This window comes from Genypterus blacodes, unplaced genomic scaffold (assembly GCF_046128005.1).
Source record: "Genypterus blacodes isolate CSIRO-AG114 ecotype Tasmania unplaced genomic scaffold, CSIRO-AGI_Gbla_v1 ptg000042l_1, whole genome shotgun sequence".
Classification (NCBI taxonomy): domain Eukaryota; kingdom Metazoa; phylum Chordata; class Actinopteri; order Ophidiiformes; family Ophidiidae; genus Genypterus; species Genypterus blacodes.
In genome coordinates, this window is record NW_027466855.1 from 525,506 (window position 1) to 550,286 (window position 24,781).

Below are 24,781 nucleotides of genomic sequence, written 5' to 3' on the forward strand. Positions count from 1 at the left end.
TCGCTTCTCCTGCGGTCCCTCCTCCACCCAAACGTCAGAAAGTGTCTGTGTATAAAACACACGTGAGGCCGAAGCAAGAGCTCAAAGCCGCATGCAGCTACCGCGTCAACCTGCCAGCCTGTGCTCCGTCCCACAGGAGACACGGACAGAGACAGAGAGACAGACAGAGACAGAGAGACAGACAGAGCCGCGTCTCACCTCAAAGTCAACGCATGTCAAGGTGGGAGGCGATCAATCGGACTGGAGCACAACAATGCGAAAGCAGAGTCTGAGTAGGCGTGTGTTTGATGCTACATGGATATTTGTGAGTGATTGTAAGTTTCTGGTAGTTTTTGTGCTGGACTAGACTTTGAATGATCTCTTAATGGGCGAACACATGCGTGGACTTCTGCTCAGAGCTAACGGGACGGCACCGGGAACACGAACTGAACGAGGATTCTGCTGATCAATAGTGTGTAAAGTTCGGGAGTTGAAAGAAGCGTCAGATAGGTTATCAGTTCAGAGCTCCGAGTCTTGGCTGACACTAACCTGGACTGAGAGAGAGAAAGAAAGAAAGAAAAGATGCATCTGGGCAAAGCGTCTCTGTTCGTCCTCCTCCTCCTCAACTGCGCCACGCTGAGTTTGTCCCTGTCGACTTGTGCCACCGTGGATATCGACCACGTGAAGAGGAAGAGGGTCGAGGCGATACGGGGCCAAATCCTCAGCAAGCTGGGACTGACGAGCCCGCCGCAGTCCCTGGGGCCCAGTAAGATCCCGTATCAGATCCAGGCGTTGTATAACAGCACCAAGGAGCTGCTGGAGGAGCTCGGGAAGGACCGGCAGCAGAGTTGCGGCCAGGACAACACAGAGACAGAATACTACGCAAAGGAGATATACAAGTTCAACATATACGGGTCGACGGAAAGCAGTAAGTATACGGAACCTAACCGGCCTCCAAACTGTCTCCAACTGCGTTATTGCGCTGCGTAATTACGCACCAAATGAGTCTAATCTACAATCACATACCCATAACACACTTCAATCCGTATAATGACGAATTATGTGTCGATATTTGACTTCTATTTTGCCTTTGCTGGTCCGTATGGGAGTGTCAAACATATTCAAACTATCTGAAAAGTGTTAATTGTGTGTTTTGTGAAACTGCAAAGTGGCGTGAAGTGACCTGCTGATGGTTTGAGCTTAGTTAGGCCCACCAACCTGTTTGAACGCTGCACCACTGCTCCAGGAAAGTCTGTCACTGTGCTCTCCTACTCCTGACTCCACTCTTCCTCTTCCTCATCTCGTTTTTTTTCTCTCCCCTTTCCTTCTCCGTGGCATTCCCATTCCTGGCCTGGTCAGGTCCAAATGAGAGGGACATCTGCCCGGGCGGATGAGAGTGCCTTTAGGAGAAAGGAGTAGGAAAAGTTAACTGAGGTGGACAGGAAAAGGAGTTCCCATTAGCCCTGTGTGAGGGATCCCCAGGCCCCTGCCAACCTAATACCCTCTCTCTCACACACACACACACACACACACGCACCAAATTACCACATACACTGGTTGTGACACAGTCTTCACCATGTCTCTGTCCTCTATAGAACCAGGACCAGGGTTGTGGTAAACCTGTGCAGGCGTATGTAGAGCAGGGGGATTGATGAAGTATGCAGTCTGCTCCAGTCTGGATTATTGAGCAGGAGAATAGGATAAATGCTGTGCGTGAGGAAGAGGCAGAGAGAGCAGAGAGAGAGGGCCTCATGGTCTGAAGCTAAGCCAAGATTGCATCACAGGTCTTTTGAAATCAACAGGTGTTCCTCTAAAGACCAATTTCCCCTCAGCTATGTTCTGTTTTGAATCTCCCCAAATGGTTTTGGACAAAAACACCACGTGCTCCGTGCCTGGACTCGCCTCAGCCGGGTTCGCCTGCTGACTTGAGGACGACAAGTACAAATGGCCTTAAGTGCACAGAGGGGAAAGTGATGGAGGTTAGATGATGAAGCCCAAAGTGAGGATGAGTGTGAGGCCAGTAGCTGAACAGAGGGACAGAAAAGCTTGTATGAGTTCCATTCCAGCAGAGAGGCCAACAGGCTGGTGTTACTTTATGTGTTGGTGAGCTCAGTATGGATTCTGTCAGCAGCCTATATTTCCAGATGCATAGACTTATCCTGCTCACTAAGACTTGATGGGATTTCCATATGCTGGAGCAGAAACTGTTTCTAGAGTTGTTTTTACATTCACTGTGTGTGAATGAGTGTATTTACACACAGAAATAATGGAAACTCTGGATTGCCAATAGGTGTGTATGAGTTTGTTCGGGTGTGTGTGGTAGCCCTGTGACGGACCGATGATCTGTCCAGCACAGTGACCTCTGGCTCTTATCCAGTGACCTCTGGCTCATGCTGCTGCCCCTGCAAACCTGCACATGATCAGAGGGCTTTAATGCAGCTTATGTTTATGCAGCTTTATCGATATCAACAGGAACTCAAATATCAATAGTTTCAGCTGTAAATAGCAGTTAATGACCTCACTCAGGCATAATAGGGTCGACCTCCTTCCTTCTGACACTGACTGCACTGTGTACAAAACGAAGGCGGTGACCCTTCATTAAGCTCAGATAGAAGAAAGATGATCAGTGATGGCAGAGCACCTTAGGGTGTTGCCCCCGTTTTGGTATAACAGGATAACACATTTTGACTGGGAGCCAGTGACATCATTCTTTTTCCTGTGGGCAAACACACACACACTCACTTCTGACATTTGTGGTGAAAAGTGCAAAGTAAACATTTGACCTCTGGCAGATGTGAGGCAGCTCTGTGAACCAGCACAAATCCCTGACAGCTACAAATGAAGCAGAAAGCTGATGGAAGACAGGCGAGGCACTAAATGAAGGGGAAGGATGCCATACATTGGAACGGTTGTCCTTTTATAGAATGGCACGCACGCAGTATCTAGCACACGCCAATGACCGAGGCTGGCGTTTGGAGAAGTAATCATGGTCAGCGGGGCATTCAGGGGCCAAGAAGATGTCAGTGTGACAAAGGATAGCAGGGTTTTGATATGCAGATACCAGCGCGGTTAGGTCACGCAAAAGCTGAGAAATGATGCTGTTTCAATGACATCATTTCCACCTCCACCAAATATAGAGACATGTGTAAGAGAACCGCAAAGGAAGTTTGATAAGGCAGAGCGGAGCATTAATAAACCCAGGCTGAGTTTGTGCCAGCCCGTAAAAAAAGGGGGTAAGCTGTATTCAATGAAACACACACCGTTTCCATATGAAGCTGTACCATGAAGCCATATAAACACTAAACAAGCCAGAAGCCCCATAGTACTGCCACCTAGTGTCCGAAGGTCTCACTCTGACGACTCGGCCGTCTAATGTGTAATTATACTTAAATACTGACAGCCGTATACTTTACACATTACATTTTTAAGATGTCTTTAAAAAGGTGGAAAGTGTTCATTACAGAGGTGTGAAACCCTCAAAGTGATTATAAAGTTGTGATGTTAAAATGTTAGGGGTGGTAATGAAGCGTGTTATACCAGAGGAGTTTCTCTCTCAAATTCTTCCGTCCCTTCTGTTGCAGATGATCTGTCTTACTGCCCGAAAGGCATCACCTCCAAAGTTTTCCGCTTCGACGTCTCTGCCATGGAAAGAAACTCCACCAACCTGTTCAGAGCCGAGTTCCGTGCTCTCAGGATTCCAAACTCCACGGCCAAGAGGAACGAACAGCGGATCGAGCTCTACCAGGTGCGTAAAGGTACCGTTTCCTTGTCCTTCTAACAAGTCCACTAATGTCTCGTCAAAGGCAACAAGTAGCTCGGCTGCACGAACCGTTACAAGATGCTTTCATTTCATTTCAAGGATTTAAACAGTTTCCAATCTGGTCGCGTCTCTTCCAAATCCAACTTTTCAGGCCCTTACTGGTGAAGGCAGGCCAGTAGAACTATGTTGTGGTTACAGATGTAGGAATTCTAAAAGCCAAAGCAGACGGACAGGCAGGCCAAGTGTTTGTAGATAGTTAGTGTAGTGTTATCACAGGTCTTTACCAAGCACATGAAAGATGCAGAGTTCACTAAGCTGCTCACCAGAGTCTGGGAAATGATCATCACACATAAAAGATAGGAATGTTGGACTCTATCTACTCTATATCTAGATGGAGAGGTACAGATATCTGGCATTTATCTGGATATTCACATGGCTCCAAAGGACAATATGACTAAACAGACTAATAGGGAACAGCGTCCACTCAGATTTAGGAGAGGAATACTTGTTACTAATGAAAGACATTGCACAACTTGTGTTGTTTATTATTACTGAGTGTATCGGTTTTTTTCTGTTTCCAGTGTCATTGAGTCAAGGCCACAGAGGGAAATTCAAGCAATCTGTTTTAAGTTTCTGAAGTTATCTGGATAACAGGTCTTTACTTTCCACGGTCCAGGTTTGTGTGGGACCTGAAGTAGGACAGGACAGGAAAGGAAAGGAAAGGAAAGGAAAGGAAAGGTCAGGGCCTTCTTTAAAGGCTCCTCTCTGACAGATTCATTACAAGTAATCAGAGCTGTAGTTGGATAAGTTTGTGAAAGTTATGACAGGTTTATCTTCTTCACAACATCTTTGTCCTGTTGTCCCATCCTAGCTTGAATCCATTTCCCTGAAGGTGTAGATGCCTTTAATCTATGCTCTCAGACGTGACGGCGTATTCTGGGTTCACAGATCGTGAGGCCAAACGAGCACATTAGGAAGCAACGCTACATCGGAGCCAAGAACGTGCTGACCAGAGGCACGCCGGAGTGGGTCTCCTTCGACGTGACCGAGACGGTGAGGGAGTGGCTGATGAACAGAGGTGAGCCCCAGGTCGTGTGCTTCAATCAAACCAGAGGCCGCTCCCCCCCAAAACAATGTTGATCCGCCGAAACCGCTCACTGCAGCATGACGTGGCTTCTTCTCGTGTGTCAGTCAAAGGAGGGGCCTGTTGTATTTAGTGACATCATCTTCATCTTTTTGAAAAATATGAGAATTCTTACTACTTTCTTTTGGGGGTAATTGTTTCCATCAGGAACCAATTTGGGTTTGGAGATCAGCGTTCACTGTCCCTGCCACACGTTCAACCCCAACGGTGACATCATCGACAATGAGAACGAGGTGCTGGAAGTGAAGTTTAAAGGTGAGCCACGACGTTTTGCCACGTGATTTGTTTCTTTTAGCCGTAATGTGACTCCGGCACAAGTATTATCTCACCAAAGCGTCAAGAGACCAATTACATTAGAGCTATTGTCTTTGTGCTTCTGTTCCGTGTTTCCATCTTTGTGTTCAGGTGTTGTCATCGTTTCCATTTCTGCCATGTGTGAAAAAAGAAGGGATGTCAGCTTCAGACTAAATAATGTTGTAAAATGTAAACTCTGGTTAGTGTCAGTCAGATGTAACGTAGCAGGAAAAGGGAAAGTAGGAAACCAAACGCCGCCAAATCCTTCCTCTAAAAGCTCCTCCATCAAATCTGTGCTGATCCGGATTCCCCCGCCTCCCCTTTTCTCTCCTAAGGGATGGACGGAGACGAGGAGCAGAGTCGCTGGGATTTGGGCAATTTGAAGAAGCAGAAGGAACAGTACCTTCCTCACCTCATCCTCATGATGATCCCACCCCACCGCCTGGACGCGCAGTCGCCACGCCGACGCAAGAGAGCGCTGGACACAAACTACTGTTTCTCGTAAGTAATATGTAACATCACACTTACTTACTTAACTCTATTGATCTTCTTACCACTTTCTGATTAGATTGCGTCACGTTTACCAGCTGTTATTGTGCGTCTTCATGGCAGGAACGTGGAGGAGAGCTGCTGTGTTCGCAGACTCCACATCGATTTCCGGCGCGACCTGGACTGGAAGTGGATTCATGAGCCCAGCGGCTACGATGCCAATTACTGCTCCGGGCCGTGTCCCTACCTGAGGAGCTCGGACACCACGCACAGCACGGTAAGGAAGGGGCGAGCGCAAGCAAATAGGGATTTTAATCTATAACGCTTGAACTAGCCTGGATCAAACAGGAAGTCTGAGTCTACCCCTGCTGCTTCATCCAGGCCATTAGCTCCAGCGCTCCATGCTAAAGCTTTTATCACACGCTCTCCACAGAGTTTATGAGCGTCTGTACATTGAATATAATATGGCTGATGCTCTGTCAGATTTAGCTGCAGGCTAAACGTTTCCCATCACCCCGAGCGATCCATCATGTCGGCCGCTCCAAACAACTCCAAATCTCCTGGTGAGATGTTCTTTGGACTGGGAGAGAGTAAACCCTCAAAGTTCACAGCAGCTATTTCTGTACCATATTCTGTGTCGATTTCACCGGCCGCTTACATTAAACTGTCAGACGCGGCCACACATCATGTGAAGCGGCTTAACGTTTAGCATTAGCGCTGCGGTAAATTCCCCCTTTCTTTGCTCGAGGTCGACCGTCGCTCAGCGCAGAGCATCGGCACTGAGCGAGACGTTGATATGAAGCCTCGGGGCAAATATGAGGGTTTTACTTCATGACCAGCATCTTTTGCACTATTAGAGGTGTGTGGTTTTCACCCGTCTGTCCTCTGTTCGTCTCCTCCAGCTGCTGAGCCTTTACAAAACTCTGAACCCTGAGGCGTCGGCGTCCCCCTGCTGTGTCCCTCAGGACCTGGAGCCCCTCACCATCCTCTACTACTCTGGACGGACCCCCAAAGTGGAGCAGCTCTCCAACATGATCGTCAAGTCGTGCAAGTGTAGCTGAGAAGACGTACAACGTAGCGCGGCAGGATTTTTGGATTTTTGGACCCTTAGATGAGACGAACGATTAGCCTGAACCTGCGGCCACGCGGCTTTGGGTTCCAGCTCCACTCTGATGGACTCACTTCTTTAAAGGATGCAGCTTGATCTTCACAACTCTAGGGTGGGACTTTCTTTTCTTTTACTGCTTTTCTTTTACCCCCATTAAACTTTTAGCGTCAAAATGAATGACCTAGATCAGTACAGTCTTAGATAATGAAGGACACAGACTGACTGACTTAATTGTGGCCTACAGTTTGTACTTTCAGTCTTTTCAAAGGTTTTGCAAGACAAGACGGACGTCAACAGCATGACAGCAAACAGGAAGCCAGAGCCTTGTTTTCTGTCCTGCTGTTGAATTGACGACTTCCTGTCTTGTCAAGATTAGTCTTCATTTCTGTTAATTTTGGATTCTCTTGTGCGCCTCATTCCCCGTGGTGAAGCTCAGTCGGATGTTAAACCTCCAGCAGATCCATCAGAGAGTTTGTATCCTGGGTCAGACGATAAACAGCCTTTGTGTTTCTGTTCACGGAGGTGTTTCAGACTGGATTCTTCTTTTCTTCTTTCCCCTTGAATTGCCTTAAAAGTTTCCTTCCTTTCAAACAGTGGGCATTATCTTCAAACACAAAGGAGAAAGGACAGACCCGCTGCTGTATCCAAAGCCATAGCTGTGGTCAGGGGGGAAAAAGGAGAGCGAAGAGAATGCCTGTTGGATTTGCAATGGAAAGTGAATGAACAAAGACGTTTGAGCCAAGCTTTTCTTTTTCTGGCCAGCCGGCAGCAATGACCTTTTTTTTTTTTTTTTCCTCGTCTCTCGCTCTCTCTCTCGCACGCCGCGTCTCTCAGAAGGGATGGAAGAAGAAGAAGAAGACGAAGAGGAGGAGGAAGAGGAGACCTGCACGGTAGGGAAGAACTGTGATGGAAAGTCGCCGCCATTCACTGGAAGTTTTCATCCCTAACAGGTTCAAATTGTGTTTTTTTTTTTTTTTTTGTAAGGGGACATCAAAGAATATACTGGAAAAAGATCAACTGTTACGCAACAACGTTTATATGAGGTTTCTTTTACATTAATAGCAGATTTGTTCTGTTACGCAACGTGTCGACGTGTTTCTCTGTTATCCACAACCGAAACGCTTCTATATTCAACTATGGGTGTTCTTACATTGTTTTTGTGATTTTTCAAAGAGCCTAACGTTGTTTTTTTTGTTCTATGTATTCAAGTTAGAGTTTCTTATTGTGTGTGATCCAGTATTAAGTGTCTAAACCCTTTTTTTTTTTGGAACTTACCGGTTGCTTTTCTCCGTATTTCATAGCAGCAACAAAACAGGAACAGGCTTGTGATTTCCTTTTTCTTTTTTTTTGAGAGTTTTTACTTCATCCCGCTAAGCAAATATCCGACGGACTGCGACGCCATCCTCCCTCCGCTCCTGCCAGCTGACAAGGATTTTATATGTGCAGTCAGGATTCTGGTGTTTGTGCTCGCGAGAAACACTGCCGTCTTTCATTCCCTCTCCTCCGTCTCTGTTTGTTTTGGTGCTGTTTTACAGTGTGAAGCCCTAATGGAACATGAAAAAAGAAACCAAGAGGGAGGGGGGGAAAAGTCATAACATGACAGTGGCTGGATGTACAGTAAACCTCCTTTTCTCTCAAAGTCAGGAGAACGAATCTAAATCCCTGTACTGTTTTGACGCTCGCCTCGTCCCGTTTTAGCCCTCAGAGCATTAAGAGACTGACGGTGATGCTTTTGTCATTCATTTTGTTTGATTGTCTCATTGATGGTCATTGTTATTAAAATGTTGCAAAAACCTGCACGGTCCCTGAGTGTGTTTATACAAGAAATATTGATGAGTCATCGTACAAAAGCTCATTTCTGTCCTCATAGTTTGGTTACTTGATTCTCACCAATCCACCTGTTTCCATGCCGACACATACATCACTTCTGGACTCGCACAGATCGGGAGGTCGGCCGGCGCAGTTCTGTCTAATACGGACTGACAAGTGGTCAGAGAGAATGTCTTTTGTCTCTGTGTCCATTATTGTTCCCTGTCACAGTCAATCAGAGATGCGCCCGTGATGGAAAGACAAAGAGCGCGGGGGGCCGGGACCAGGTCTGGAAACCCCAGGCGGGGGCTTTATTGGCTTTGCACACAGGCTCTGTACTAACAAGAGCACATTAGTGTTAAAGAGCAGCCAGGCCCCCATGCATGATTGATCTCTAACCTTCACCTCCAGCCAAACTCCTGTCACCAAGAGCCACGAGTGGAAGAACGGCTCAAAGCAACACAAGTCAAAGCCCTGCATCAGATAAATAGACCAAAAAGTCAAGTCAAACTAATATTATGAAGTATTAGCAGCAGTATGAGCTCCAGTTAGATCAACAACAACAACAAACTGCCTGAATAACCTTCAATCTCCAATCCTGCAGAGTTCAAAACCATGCTAGACTCTTTCTGCACATCCATAAATGAAACCAAATTGTCAAGGTTATAAAATTACCTGACTAAATTGTATCTGGGTGACGTGAGGAGGGGGAGGAGGGAGAGAAGGAGGGAGGGGGAGGTGAGGAGACCCCCCACTTAAGAAAGATGAGTGTTCGCCATGCGTCCACAGAATCTTCTCCCATGTCGGCGTAATGAAAGCAGGCTGAGGGGTTGGAGCGGAGCTGAGGCCTCTCCTGACAGGCTACAGCGCGCCGTGAGTCCCTCTGTACGAGCAGGGGAGTCACTTTGGCTCCCGGAGACTCGACCGCCAAGCAAAACGCCGACACAAGCGGTGACATGCAGAGCAGAGACCAGTCCAGTGTCCACTCCTGCGCCAGAAGTGAGACAGAACAGACACGACCTCGCTCTAATCTCGTCCTCCATCTCCCCGCGAGCAAATTCTTCCACCCTTTTACAGCATCGGCCCTTTTCGAGAAAAACTCATAAATGTCAAGAGGATGAGGCAATAAGGAGCGAGTGTGTTCTCAGTGTGATGTTCTCTGATTGGTGTGTTACAGAACGAGATGAAGACCGAGACGGAAAAGTTGTTTTGCTCCTTCTGGGGGTCAAGTTGATCACATCCAGGCCAAACCTGCCACTGAGACCGAGAGTGAAGGAGGGAGCCCTGATAGGATTCAAGTCCGGGGTCCGTTTCTGGGTTTGAGTCCGACTTTCTCAGCGCTCGCGCTCGTCCAAGACTTACCAATGATGAATTGCATGACACGTAAATGCACAGAGGTTTGGAAAACTCTGTCTGCTGCTATTCCCTGAGCAGATTAACAGATGTGGAGGGAGAGAGGGAGAAAAAATGAGGGGGAAGTGAGAGACAGAGACAGACAGAGAGGGAACGTGAGTGTGAGAGAGAGAGAGGGGGAGAGAGAGAGAGAGAGAGAGAGGGACTCAATAGGCCTGTTCCTGCTATAAAATCATCAGGTCACATCAGACCAGTTCTCAGGCCCCAGGGTGGAAAGAGTTGTGTAATTTAGCAATGGGAAGAGCACACACAGACACACACAGTCACACACAGTCACTCACACACACACACACACACACACACACACTAGGCAGTGGCCATAGTTACTGGAAAAGAGTGAAGGGGTGAACAAATATGTAAACACATATCAACTTCATAGACCTTTATAGCTAAACAAATGAATGGGAGGTCTGGATCAAAATACAGCATTATATTACAGCAGAGTGTGTGTTTCCGTGACACTATTCCAATAATAGAGGGGATGGTGTGTGTGTGTGCGAGAGACAGAGACAGTGTTAAGGACAGTGTGTGTGTGTGTGTGTAAGAGAGAGAGAGAGGGAGAGAGACAGAGTAAAGACTGAGCTGAGACCAGGCTACATTAAGACGGTAAAAAGCTCAACTAAGAGCTCATAAAACACGACTAAAGAAGGAACTCATCCTAAAATGATCATAAATCTGGATTATTAAGTAAACCTTACACACCACTTCACACACACATACACACACTACACAAAGTCCTGACTATAGCGTAAAAACCATAAAAAAAAAGAGTCCATTGTTTAAAGACTCTGCCAGCAGCCGGGTTTAGATTTCCTCCGGCTCATTTATTTTGTCTCTCCGTGGCTGTAAACACTTTCTCCATTTACATCAGGTTAGGCAGCGACGCTTCACTCACAAACTCCCTGAGAGAAAAAACTCCCAGGGACGCAGAGACGACCCGGGACGAAGCGGGCGGGCCTGGACGTGTGCGTCTATATACTGGACGCCTGGGAGGAAGAGGGAATTCTAAATCATGTAGACACCTGAGCGGTAATCCATGATGATTAGCCTCAGAGGTAATGGGAACACCGGCTCCAGCCCAGACCGGGCTGATCCCACAGGAGAGAAGCAGATTGATGAGAGAAATCATCCAGGCTGCCTCGGCTCAGCAGGACGCTTCCTCCTGCAACGCCGTCCAACCAGGACTAGCACGCTTTTGCTGAATTTATTATCTTTTGGCGGACACACACACACAAACACATGCACACACACAGGCTCTCACAGATTCTTAAAAAAATAAAAATAAAAATGCAAAACAGCACACACACTCAAAGCAAAAAGTCACCCTTGTGGCCTTTTAAGTTTCTTTCCACACACACACACACACACACACACACACACTTCTGAATGATAGAAAACGAGCTACTTCCATTTTTTTATTTCAAAAAGGTGTGGGGGGCCTCTTTCAGTTCAGTCTCTTCAAACATGCCTAATATCCTGCAGCTGTGAGTGACGGCTGAGGCCTCGCTGCTTCTTTGTTGCTACACGTGCACAAATCGAGGAGTGAGCCCTTAAAAAAAATGGACCGATGAACACCGAGTGGCATTTCAGTCATCAAGCTTCCTCTGCAACTGGAAATGCGGTGAAAATGTGTTTTGGATTTGGTGGAATTCTGACAGTGGCAACAAATCACCCACAACAGTTTTGATGATTCCTGTGTGGAGACATCGCACATCAATGACATCATACCTTAGATATCCAACAATTTGACTGTTTAAGCGCTTCTAATATTATGTTATTATAAATTACTCCTGAATCTAGGAGACGGCACAGTTTGATTTCACTCACCAGCGCTGTTTTCCATCCAAACCTGCACCTTAATGAGGCCTTTACTCAGCAGAAATTGGAAAAAAAAGTCAATTTGGAACATCTCTAATAGTGCTGTAATTACCGTCCAATTAGTAACGAGATATTTCGGGCCTCGGCGTTGCCAAGTAACAGTGGAAGCAAAGACGAGGCCGGTCCCTCCGCAGAGTCAATGAGAAACATTTTTGGTTTATGCCTCCCCCTTAATCTGCACGAGACCTGGTGACTCCTCCGGCTGGCAGCGCTCCACAGGCCATCAGCTGCTGCAGGCCTCACACAGTCTGTTTGTGTGTGTGTGTGTGTGTGTGTGTGTGTGTGTGTGTGTGTGTGTGTGTGTGTGGAGGTTTGTGCTCATACAGCTCTGTGTGTGTGTGTGTGTGTGTGTGTGTGTGTGTGTGTGTGTGTGTGTGTGTGTGTGTGTGTGTGTGTGTGTGTGTGTGGAGGTTTCATGGAGGTTTGTGCTCATACAGTTCTGTGTGTGTGTGTGTGTGTGTGTGTGTGTGTGTGTGTGTGTGTGTGTGTGTGTGTGTGTGTGTGTGTGTGTGTGTGTGTGTGTGTGTGTGTCTGTATGTTTTAATAGCCCGGTCAGAGCTTTTGTACATAAAGCTTCTGTTCTTTTAATAGATTTGTTTAATATCCCACACCAAGGCTGAGCACTATTACCATAACAACGGTAATAAATCGAAACATTGCTTGAGTTAATTGTATTAGAGCGTGCTGCCATGGTGAAGCTGACGAGCGCCACTGTGTGCAGCCGATACAAACGCTACTGACAACTGGAAACAAACACACAACTTCAAACTTTGTCTTCCAATTAGATTCGCTCCTGCGTATTCGTGAGAAACTTCATCCAAACTTAACATATGAGTTAAAGTGAGTGAGCTCATGGGATTGACCTACAGAGTGACATGGAGAAACATCATGATTAAACAGTACTTCAACCAAAACTGGAAAAAGTGTTTCGAGGGTTATTTAATGGGAATTTGCACTTTTTGGAGCAACTTTTTGGATGATATAGAGCAAAATGTAGAGCATAAATCCTGTGTGTGCTCTACTTGCTGCTGATGGATGGAGATAAAAGTAGAGAAACGGTGTGACAGTGATGCTCCGGCTGACATTTGGACACATAAGTCACAAAAGCAGACATAACCAAATATGGCAGCGTGGGCTTGTAAGGATTTTTCATATGCAAGTCTTCGTGTCACACGCACACACACACACACACACACAGTCACAGTCAGGCCGCATCCTGTCATCACTATAAACAAAACAAAAAAAGGGCGGCCCCCTCTCCGATTCCCACTACGTGCTTTAAACGCACCGCAAATATGAGCGCGCATGAGGGTTTGGCAGTGGCGTGATGACGGTGACGGGCACGGCCTCGCCACAGGCTGAACCGTAAAAGTGTTTATTTATCTTGTGTCTTCTGAAGGTGCCCACGCTCCTGTTCCTCCTCTCCTTCTCCTCTCTCTTCTCCTTCTCCTCTCTCTTCTCTAACGTTCTCCCGACCCCCTGATTCCTACTGAAGGCCCGATCCGTTCTGCAAACCGTAGACAATAAGACGCAGTTCCCTTTTATTCTCTTCCCGCGATGCAATAGTTGCTTTTGATTTGTTTACCAAATGGAAAATAACAAACATGGCTGTAGTTAAGCTGCGGCCTTTCCAACTGTCCACATCTCCAGCACGCTGACTAATATGTTTCTATTATTGCCCGGATTAAGTTCTCTATGCAGTTTTATCTTTTCAGCACACATAGCATAATCAGCGTAATGAGAAACAGAGAGCAACCCACCCCGAGTTACTAACGAGTCCACTGAGATCACTCTTCTTCTCCAGGTTGTCAGTGTTTCTCTACTTGTCCACTCCGTCTCATCTGAGCGTGTGTCCAACTTGTGGCGTCTCAATCTGAATCTATGTTTGTGCGTATGTCCTCGTTGCTTCTTGTGACACAGTCTGGGCGGGGAGACGTCGCCATGATGTATCTGAGATAAACCGCTGTACGTTTCCATAAAGGTGATGGAGTCATGTTTCAGCGGGGGGTTGAGTAGGATTTGGTGTTCTTTCCAGCACCGACAGTTCCACCTCCTCTCCCCTGATTGTTTCAGATGGATCGTAGGCTCGGTTCTTTCATCAGCGCTGTAAATGAGGGCAGAAACCCAAGGGGCAGACTATTTTACAGTCCCCTGACAGTCGTAATCTCCACTCCTGGCCGCTGTTTCACTCCATCTATTACAATCTGATAAGAATTCAGCGCTACTAAACACAACATGGAGATCATAAAGTAATCCCCCGCCCCCTCTTAAGGAAACAAAACAACCCAGAGACACTTAGAAATTAGGCTAATGGTGTGACGTATCAGGGAATTTCCCCCAAAGAAATCCCTCCCTCAAGTACGCAACATTACGCCAAGAAAAGCTTTGAGATAAAGATGTTCACAGTTTCAACATTTTGCCTAATATGAATCAAATTCCGAAAACAGTTCTCGCCATCTAATTAAACCCAACCTCTAAATAACTGTGACAAGATCGATTTTTGTTTTGGTAGCCATTTTGATCTGGATCTGTTCAGCACAGCCCGTTTGAGCTGCGAGTAGCGTGAACATCTGCTATCATTTTGTAACATTTAATGACATAATGATGCCCCGACGCTTGGGATCAGCCTTTAACCCCAAAATCCAAGAAACACACACGGTACTGATTCACCCACATTACTCCTGATTTTTAACGCGCAATTGAGTCGGCAGGTCAGGTCAACCATCAAACACCGAGAAGATTACACAGGGATGGACCGGTACCTGTGTGTATTACTCTGTAGCCATTTGTGATTGAACTGTAAGAAAGGAGACTATTTTTGTGTTACTTGTACCTAAGTACTGGGGGCTTCGGCCTCTGGGCCCCGGCGCTCCAATCCCATGGAAGCTACTGTAAACCAGGGCCTGCTGTCCAACATCCCGATCCGATCCGCGGAGAGGAAGGGAACGTCTCGGCGCCTTTTCCAAGTTTCCCCTCTGGTGTTCGGGTGGGTTTGGTTCCAGGGACGCAGACGTGGATGCGGGCAGAGCTGAGTTGGTCCAATCAGAGAGCCGGAGCGCTGCCAGCTCCCCGGGTGAGTAACTCTCCAAAACGCATTTGTAGCCTTGCCGAATTTAACCAAGGCCAAGGATGGGGCAGCAAGGGTTGGTACACTCGGGCAACCAAAGAGAGTTGTGTGCTTTCTGTGTGTGTGTGTGTGTGTGTGTGTGTGTGTGTGTGTGTGTGTGTGTGTGTGTGTGTGTGTGTGTGTGTTCCTTCTTCAACGTGTGTTTATGCCACGAAGCAACCCACAGATGTGTGTTTTCCGAACAGACACCAGATCGATCTCAACTTATTTCTGCATTCCTCTCTTCCATAGATGATAGCTTTAAGTCAAATTGTCGCTTTGTGCTTCTTCCAGATGAACTATGGAGGGGTTTGTTTGTGGAGTAGTAAACAAATGGGTCGTAACAAATTGTGTTTACCTCACACGACTCCAGATAACATGTTGGACGTTAGCGTGTCCCTGCATGAGCTCATTCTGTGCATCCCACTACGTGTTGCTCGCTATACGGTCAAAATGATGACAACAACGAGGAACCTATGCCAATTCTGTTCTCTTCCATGTTATTTTGCTATCTTATATACAATTCTCCTCCTGTTTCTGCATTTCTGACCAACAAGTAGAGTTCTCACATGACTTAATGAGGTTTGCTTGGCTTTCTTTCTTTCTTTCATCGTGAAACCAAACTGAACCCAGAGATTAAATGGAAACGCCGTTAACAACCTCCCGAGTCTCTGATTTGCAAAACTGCAGCTCGGACCACGCCCTGCAAAGTGTTTAATCTATAGAACGCAGACCGGACCACACCGTGCCACGAGCTCTGTGTTTCTCACCCCATCATTCCCACACACTGAAAAGCATGAGTCAGAAAGTAAACAGTATCTGTAACGAGTTTCCCAGCAGCAGTGTGTGTCCCATGTGTGCGGGGCGGCTGTGACATTCGCTAACACTTCACTTACCGCTGCTATCACACAACATACACTATGTCAGATTGATTAGATAAAGAAATCCCAAGGCAGGAGCTTTGGACGATGTTCTTATCAAAACGTTAGACCGCCGAGCTTCGAGACAATAAAATGGAAATAGATAAATAAATTCTGGGGGGTTTTTCTGGTGAATCCAAGTCAAAAATGTGTCATCCTGTTAATAGTTGCTGAAATACCCAAGAAAGTAAAACAAGTGGCCCACACATCTTACATAATCACAGGCAACTCAGCCTTGATCAATCACAGCTATTCCAATGTAACTGGGAGTGCAGCTCACATTACGATCGCAGCTTCAGACTGAATCATCCACAGCTTCAGAATGCCAGAGCCAACAGGGGAGGAGGAGGGTGCCTAGATTCCCCTGACGGACAGTGAACGCAACGCAGCAGGTCTATCTTAGTCCATTACGGTGTAACTGTGGTCTCACCTCAGGGGTTTAGGGGTGCAAGGCCCTCATATGGTTCTGATTTAAGAGAACCAGGGTGGAAAAAATGTTTTGGGGTTTCTTTCTTCTGAAGGAGGGCAAAATATTTCTTCATGTCGGCATTCCATCTTCTCTCAGCTTCTCAATTAGCTTTCTGGGATCGTCAGCCCCTTTGGACGCCTTCAGTCACAGTCGCTGTGAAAGCCGTTACATGAACTCAGCCGTGCCTTGGCCAATTTAATCAGAGCGAAACAAAAAGGAAGGGGATGAAGAGGAGTTGGGTTTCGTGCCCGGCTTTCATCTTCAGAAAAGACAAATTTCTGTACTGGAGAATCGGACGGTAAAGGATCATCATCGCTTTGTCAAACTAAGAATAACTTTAGGAGAAATTAGTTAGTTTTCACTTTTTAAAACGCGTCTTTCCTCCTCATCTGAACCTGCGCTGACCTACTCAAAGTTTTGCTCAGAAAGTACATTAAAGTCCTTAAATCTGACAAAACAGAAAGGATGGCTCTTTTCTGTCCAAGCCAAAACTAACTAGAGGCACGACTTCCTGTTTTCACTCTCATTTTTTAAACTGGTTCTACGATTCCAAATCTAAATATTACCATATGTTCCAAAAATGACTTTTTTCGCAAAAGCACATCCAGTAAGACCTCGAGTTAAAAATAGACACCGGGGGAAATTTGGAAGTTGTTCAGGTATGTTGTTGGTTAGCTTCATATGGTAGATCCATCGAAGCCTCTCTATTATGATCAAGTATATCTACAGATGTGGTTAGAGAACAGATTTATAACAGACTCTGTGTTAGGATTCTTTGGCTGAAATCAGATTGGATGTTAATCTTAAACTCATACCCATTACTCTGAAACAAAGCTTTGTGAAAATATCATCTTGTAAAAATAGAGGGTTTGGCCTCCAAAAATCCAAAGTTTCTAAATATCTTCAGAAAGGGAACGGAGCTTCATGCAGAATACAAACGCATCTAACTAACAAACCAACAAATACAAACGCATCTAACTAACAAACCAACAAATACAAACGCATCTAACTAACAAACCAACAAATACAAACCAATCCTGAACCACAAGCTTCAACTTTAAAGGACCTACTTCATTTCATAAAGGTCCGGGGCGATCTAAAGAAACATTAGACCTCTATGTTTCTGTGTGTAACAATGATGAAGTCAAACCGATTGAGTCCTAACCTTCCTTACTAGTTGGAAGAACGAAAAGACAGATACACAAAGGTCAAAGTCAGACAGTCAGTCAGAATTCCCTGACAGTTGGAACGTCTCGAGGTCCAGATCCAGACCAGGTGGGAGCTCGGGAGTAGAACTGTTTCCAATCAAAGGAGCCAGTTGGGGCGTGGACGCAGGTGTCCCAGGCTCCTCCAGCTGGGAGGAAACCACGGGGAAGACCCAGAATATGCCAGAGGGGATTAGATATCCCACCTGGCCTGGGAACACTTTGGGAGGAGACCCTGACAAACGCTTCCTGCTGATTGCGTTGACATTTCAGTAGAATGCCTAGAATGTAAATGTAAATGGGAAAATGATTGAAGATCTTTTCATTTAACAAGATGGCGTCCGTTTTTCTCCACACTAAAGAGCCTCATGGGACTGAAACACTCACCGTTTGACTGACTGTGACCCAATACCTCCACATACAGGAAGTGCTCATAAAAACGCCATTGAAACTGATTACAGGGGAAACTGACCTTTCCATTGCTAACTTGCCGGTTAAATATTGGTGTGGCTGCGGGTGTACAGGGAGCTGCAGGGGGGAGAGGTCATTACGGCCGCCTCGTCTGTAAAGGCACATTCTCATACCGGGGGGCTACAGGGACATGACCGCAAGAGAAGTTCTGCTTTGGTGCTCGGTCTGTCTTCTCTCAAGCTTGAATACTATTATAGAAGGGAATTAGGACGCTTGCCTGGCGACCCGCTGGCATCAGGCTGCACTTTGTTGGCTACAGGTCTGAAAAGGAAAGAAGTCTTTGGCCTCAGAGATCCCAGCTTGGCCGCGCTGAGCAGAAAATACATATTTTTAGCAGCGTTACATCCATCAGCATCGTACGCGTGCCCATGTGTTGAATCATGACGTTATCATAAGTGGAAGCTTAAAGAATGTTTGACTTCACGTTAAAGCATCGCAGGGTTCGCCGTTTGTGCTTTCCGCCCTTCAAATAGATTATATAACACAAGGCTGCTGCTGCAACCAGATCTGCCTTCACACAGACGCCTGTTCGCCTCCGAGAAGAGGATAAAGTCGACACAAAGAGCCAACGGGATTATGGGTTGGTAATTTTAGAGTGGATCAGGAGCCGTGCTTCTTAGAAACTCTTACTACAGGCAATCTCCTCTGACCAGTCATTAAATTGTCTTTATATCTCTATCTCTCTCTGCCTCTCAGCCTCTCTCTCTCTCTCTCTCACACACACACACAGACTTTCGCCTGTTGGCCTCGAACCGCGAGTTTCCATGAGATCGCAACGACTTCCTCCCTCTCAGACGGCTTTTGGCGACCACGCGGCAAACGTAAGGCCGTAACTCAGCGGTGGAAAGCTGCGCGGTTAACTGATAGAGACACGGTTGGACTGGAGGACAGTCGGATGCGGATGACAGATTGATAACGGCAGAGAGCGAGGGAGCGAGCGAGCATGTGCGCTGGACGTCTGCTCCGTCCATCATCGTTTCTCTGCGAATGCACACAGTCTTTTGATAGATGACGTCGAAATCTGAGTTTTACAGACCCAGCAGGGGTTTTAGGGTCCAGCTAGTTTTTGCGGTTTGATTTCATTGTCCCACGTCAGCCTGAATGACTGAAATAAAGGCTATTCATTGCATCAGCGGAAAGCTTATCCCACAGTTTTCACAGAGCCAAACTTGCAGCTGGAGGGTCCATAAATCTTCCATTCATCCAAAACCCAATGCTAAATGTTAAATCTGGAGTATTTTCAAATATAGTTTCAAAAAGTGAAACCTATTTGTTGTGTTCTGGTGCTTGACAGCCAGAGTCCCACAGCAGGATGGACAGACCTCGCCTCTCCGGAGCCCTGTGGAGGATTCATGTGGAGAGATTTCCACTCGTTTATCACAGTGGGCATGAGGAGCGAGGGTTCTGACACGTCTGGATGTCTGGAGAGGACAGGGGCTCCAGAAGTACGGTCCCAATTTGAATCCTTCATGTTCTCCTCCTATTTCCTTCAAATGAATACGCTACAAAACATGATCAGGCCTCATTATGACATCATCGGATACAAAACCCATACAGCACTCACCAGTGACCACATTAGTGAAAATGATTGTTTGTTGCTGAATTGAACCCTCTAAATGTCATTTCTCATGTTTGACACATTTTGACATCTCTTCCATTATGGGAGAAAATCTATTCCACTCGCCCACAGGAGACTTCCATTAGCAATCAATGGCACGCTCTATTTCTGACATAATCCATCCATACACACTGAATCCGCACTATATTATCTAGGACTGAAGCTAAACCAACACCCTGGATTCCCCTCTGGACTGTGTGAATCTATTATTGTGTTATTTGGCATCGGCACGCCACTTTGGGAGCCATTATTGCGCTGTAATTTTGCAGAAAATGGACAATTATCTGGCCTCTTCAGACCCCGGCGGATGATGTCATTGATTATGGAGGTTGCGTCTCTTCTCCAGCTGGACACAAATCGAGCCTCGTCCAGCGAACGGCATTGGAAGTCGTGGATAAATGATCAAAGAATGGAGTCCTCCTGAATTCTGCTGTATTCTTCTCTTCTGCCACATCTGGATTTAGATTTTGTGCCTTATAAAACCCTAAAATAGAACATTTGAACAAAAAAAAACAAAATAGTGGACTTGACCCGAGCTGTCAGCTAATAAAGAACACACTAACATTTTATACAAATGATTTACATTTACTGCAGCGATGTTCAAGGCGATGTCTCTCCCCCTAACTGGTGTCCGTGTAACCGAGGAAGCCATAATTCTCCCTGTTGGTACTTTTTTCCATCTCCGCCCGCGTTAATCACACCAAATCTTTAAACGAAGGGCCCGTCGTCCAGAACCGCAAAAACACTAAAAGGAAGTTTCCAGTGTAAGTTTTATGATCAGAAATGGGCAAGTGACTGAACTTCCAAGTTGCTGAACTGACGCCTGTCCAATAACGCTTCCTCTCTCGTGTGCCTCCCTGTCCTTTCCGACGCGTACGAAGCTCCACCTGGCACCTGAAAACACACAACACCCCTGCTCCCCCCGTCACCCAGCTGCTGGCTGGAATGTGCCGCCATGTGAAAGCACAAGAAGAAGAAGTCATTCATTAAAGGATTAAGGGGCGGCAGGTTTGCTCCGACACAACAGTGGCAGCGGCTGAAAGGAGAGGTATGACACCGTGGAAATGATATTCAAGCCTCATTTTCCGCATGAGAGGAGGTGTAAGTAAGGATGCAGGAGGGGAACAAGGGAGGGGAACAAGGGAGGGGAACGTCTTCCTGCCATGGCTAAGTGCTTCTTCACCCTGGTGGCTTTAAGGTGTTAAAAGAGCCCAGATCAAAGACGCCGCCCATGCTACTGGAGCCTTTAAACAGAGCAGAGATCGACACGTTCAGAGGCAACAGAGACACTTTGAGTAGAGGAGGACTCACAGCCGCAGCAGCAGCAGCACAGCCTCGGCAATACAAAAGAGGGATTCAGAAACTAATTCAGTTAGGGGAGAATTCCATGGGAATGTTGCTAATCTTCCAGGGCCTTCCAGTAAAAGCTCATATTTTCAAATTTGAGATGTCTGCGCTCGCTTCAAACACTCCATTCTTTGGTGTCCTGAAATTGGTCCTAAAGCGTTTCCACCGCAGCTCCAAACCAAACAAAGGCATTACATTTCTTTTGCTTGTTTATTGAACATTTTCAATAATAGGCAATTTGGCACCGAGGGCAGAAAATCCTCAGCTGAGACCATAAAGTGGCCGTCTGTGTGGTCTGGTGCCGCCAAAGCAGCGGGGCGGAGTCGGCCCCGAGTGTTTCCCGTAGCAGAACACGTGCCGGCAGCAGGCAGACATGGCAAACTGGGCTCTCCTTCCTCTTCTTCTTCTTCTCACAGCCCGTGCCAAATTGAAGGGGGGAGGGGGAATTCTTCCACTGGCAAGTATCAATTACTCACTTTCTACAAACATCCAACCGTTTGAGTATCAACACGATGCGTCCTCATCTCCCTATAGGGCATCAGATAGAGACCACACACACAGTCACCTTGCAGCCTCACGTCTCTCCTCCTTTTCCATCCTTCACATTCTCTATGCATTCCTCTCTCTGCTCTTACAACTAATCAAGCAAGCGGTCCGTCTTGGCCATCCACAGGAGGCTGGCCGGTGATATTGTACCGCATCTGTTTACTTCCATTCAGCCATTTTTAACACTTGTCACATCTAGCGTGCGTAGAAAAGGAGCATCCATCATTCCCATTCTCCCTCCCTCTCCCTCCCTCCCTCCCTCACCCGCCCGCCCGCCTCACAAATTGCCTGTCAGTGAAGTCGACAGCCGTGAAGACGGCATCGCTTGCCTCGGCTCCATGTGGCGCAGATGTGAGAGCGCCTCACGGTCAGTTTGGGGCTTCGCCGCGCATCAGGACGGCGGGCGTGTGATCTCGGTGAAGCTGCGGGGGGACGAGGAGACACGGAGACACGTGTGGGCGTGCAGATATGTAGCTGTGGGTGGTGGAGGTGGGCAGCAGATCAGTCAAATTAATTTGAAAAAAAGAAAAAGGTTGACACATTGAAGTCTACTAAGGAGGGAGGAGGGGAGCGACTCATCATTTGAAGCTTTGGCTGAGGCTTAGCCACAAGAAAAAGTGTGTGTGTGTGTGTGTGTGTGTGTGTGTGTGTGTGTGTGTGTGTGTGTGTGTGTGTGTGTGTGTGTGTGTGTGTGTGTGTATGCAGCGTTGCAATAGAGTCGTATAAACTAACAATAGATCTATTTTCATTCGAAGGTTGAGACTGCTTCTGTAATGTGGCAGCTTTACTCATAGTGAAGAGGCAGCACTTCAGTCACTCCTTAGTGCCACAGTCACTCACACACACAGACACAGACACAGACACAAACACAGACACAAACACACATCTCACTGTACTCCCACTGCCTTTGTTTCCAACATGAAATGACTCCTGTTTCCACTGAAAGTTGTGATTGAGGTGACATGTTGATTTGAAATGTTGTTTAAATACAAATCCACCTCAAAGTGACGTGAGGCTTTGTTTCAAGCGGTGTCAGAGTGTGTAAGCATCACGCATCACCACTTACAGTCACCAAAACATGGAATACAGACAAACTCCTCAATCCTAACACAGATCCATCAATGCTCCGTCATCACAAACCAAGCACAGTACAGGTTTGTAGTTCTCCTTTAGTGAGCAGTGAGCGTTCAGTCCCTCGCCACAAGGGCCTCTAAAAAAAGTCAGCTGCGACGGCGGATGACGTCCGCTGCGTGACCCACAGCGCCGGACGTGTCAGCGGCTCGACACGCTTTAACGTAGCGAGCGAGAGACTCTGACGCCAGGTGGATTTTAGTCTGAAGTGGGAACATGAAAAGGAGGCAGAAGTCCATCACTCAAGAGGAAATTGAAAACACGAGGGCGTTTGTTTTCTCGCGCAGGCAGGGGGAGAGACGACGCTTTGATTTCCTCAACGTGTCGACAGCTCGAGGACACCTTATCCAGAAAGCCCCCCCCCCCCTCCCTCCCCCCCTCCCTCCCTCCCTCCCTCCGTCTCCCTGAGCGGCTCAGGTCACTCAGTTTAATGACGCCACCATCAGAAACAAAAGCATGTGATGTCATTGGTCGGTTTATAGTTTTCGTAAATTTCATAATCGTCTATTTGCGTTGCTGACAGAAATCAGATCCAGGTGTGGCATCAGAACCACGGAACAGGCCTCATGTGAACTGGGGTGAAACCGCTGGGCCGTACATCCAAAGCAAATAAAGTTTTTCCGCGGTCTGCTGGGCCCCGGAATTGATTAAATTTGAGGCGGCGGAGGCGGCGAGAGAGCGGCTCTCCACTGTGAGAATAGAGATGGAGTTGGGGTTTCGTATCAAACTTATAAAAGTGGTATGGAGAGGTGGTGGGGGGGGATTGATGTGGAGAGCGGCGCAAGCGTCTCTCGGCGCGAGCGTCTCTCGGCGCGAGCGTCTCGCGGCAGCGGCGTGTTTTCGTTGCGAAAACAGACGCCAGTAGCTGCGACTCCAGAACGTTCAAAAAAAAAAAAAAAAAAAAAAAAAAGGAGTTCTTGGAAGCAAATTAGCCTTAAAACCAGGAGTGAACCTTGACGACAAAAACCTCAAACAATCTGCTCTGTGTGCTCCACATCTCTTTTACTAACATGGTAAAGTCATCAGAGCTCTTAACCTCTCTCCTCCTCCACAGCCATTATGATTGCGATGACAGTTACTTAGGACGACGCTCTGGGTAATAAGCTCTCGCTCGCAGGCTCTTGATGTTAAACCAACACAGGGCCGTCAGAAAGGACGCGGAGGCGTTTCAGAGGCTCTTTTCAGTGGGAGCAGCTTTTCAGAAGGGCCCCCGGAGGCTTTCAGCAAAACCCTAATTTCCTTGCAAATCCCATACAACAATATTAGTTTTAAACCAGCAAAGCATTTCACATCATCCCAAGAGGGAGACGGTGGTCAGGAGCGAAGGAAATCCAGCCAGAGGAAGGGTTTCATACTGAACTTTATGAATATAGATTGAGATATCTGTGCATATATCTCCATGTTTAGAAACGGCGTGTGACAGCTGAAGGTATAGGAGCTGCAGCTATGCTACCCCTGCTTCACACACATCGGGGATAAGCTGGGTTTTCTGTCTCCTGTCCAAATCGCCCAGATGCTGACACACACACACACACACTTCCACACACACATTAACTAACTCCAGCTAACTCACACCAGATGCTTGATGACAGTGTGTGGCGCATCTAAAGACGCTCCGTGTGTATTTACATAAATCCTATCTCATCCACAATAATTATATTTATTTATTTCCTTTAGTTTCTTACCCCCCACTGTGCAGCTCCATGTAGCCGCCATCAGCCTGTGTTTCACTACAACAGATACGTGTTGCATCACTGTGCATTTTTGCGCGCTGACTTGATGTTTTGAGAGGAATACGAGCGGGCCTGAGACAAAAGCGCCGGTTAATTGCTGCGTGGGATTAAAATAATAACCTTAATAACTTCCATTAGCCCGGGGGCAGGCAGGGGTAAGCCGGGGTAACTGGGCTAGGAGCCGCCGCAATCACCGCTTCACTCCAGACAAAAACATGTGAACCTGGAGAACAAAAACCGACTTTAGTTTACTGAACGACTCGTACGCATGCTGACACCCGAGCAAATCCTCCCAAATCTGCCATAAGTCTATACTGCTGCTGCTAGGTGGCTAAAGGCTACAAACAGAGGGCGCGGTAGG

General features: G+C 46.9%; 1 protein-coding gene across 1 annotated transcript; it reads left to right on the top strand.

The window, feature by feature from the left end:
- Nucleotides 1-98: 98 nt before the first annotated feature.
- LOC142999234 (transforming growth factor beta-3 proprotein-like) lies at nucleotides 99-8,565 on the top strand. Its single transcript, XM_076148673.1, has 7 exons — nucleotides 99-907; nucleotides 3,561-3,724; nucleotides 4,688-4,817; nucleotides 5,031-5,138; nucleotides 5,513-5,678; nucleotides 5,790-5,943; nucleotides 6,569-8,565. The coding sequence occupies exons 1-7, from the start codon at nucleotides 562-564 to the stop codon at nucleotides 6,725-6,727; spliced, it is 1,227 nt and encodes a 408-aa protein (XP_076004788.1). The 5' UTR covers nucleotides 99-561; the 3' UTR covers nucleotides 6,728-8,565.
- Nucleotides 8,566-24,781: the final 16,216 nt, after the last annotated feature.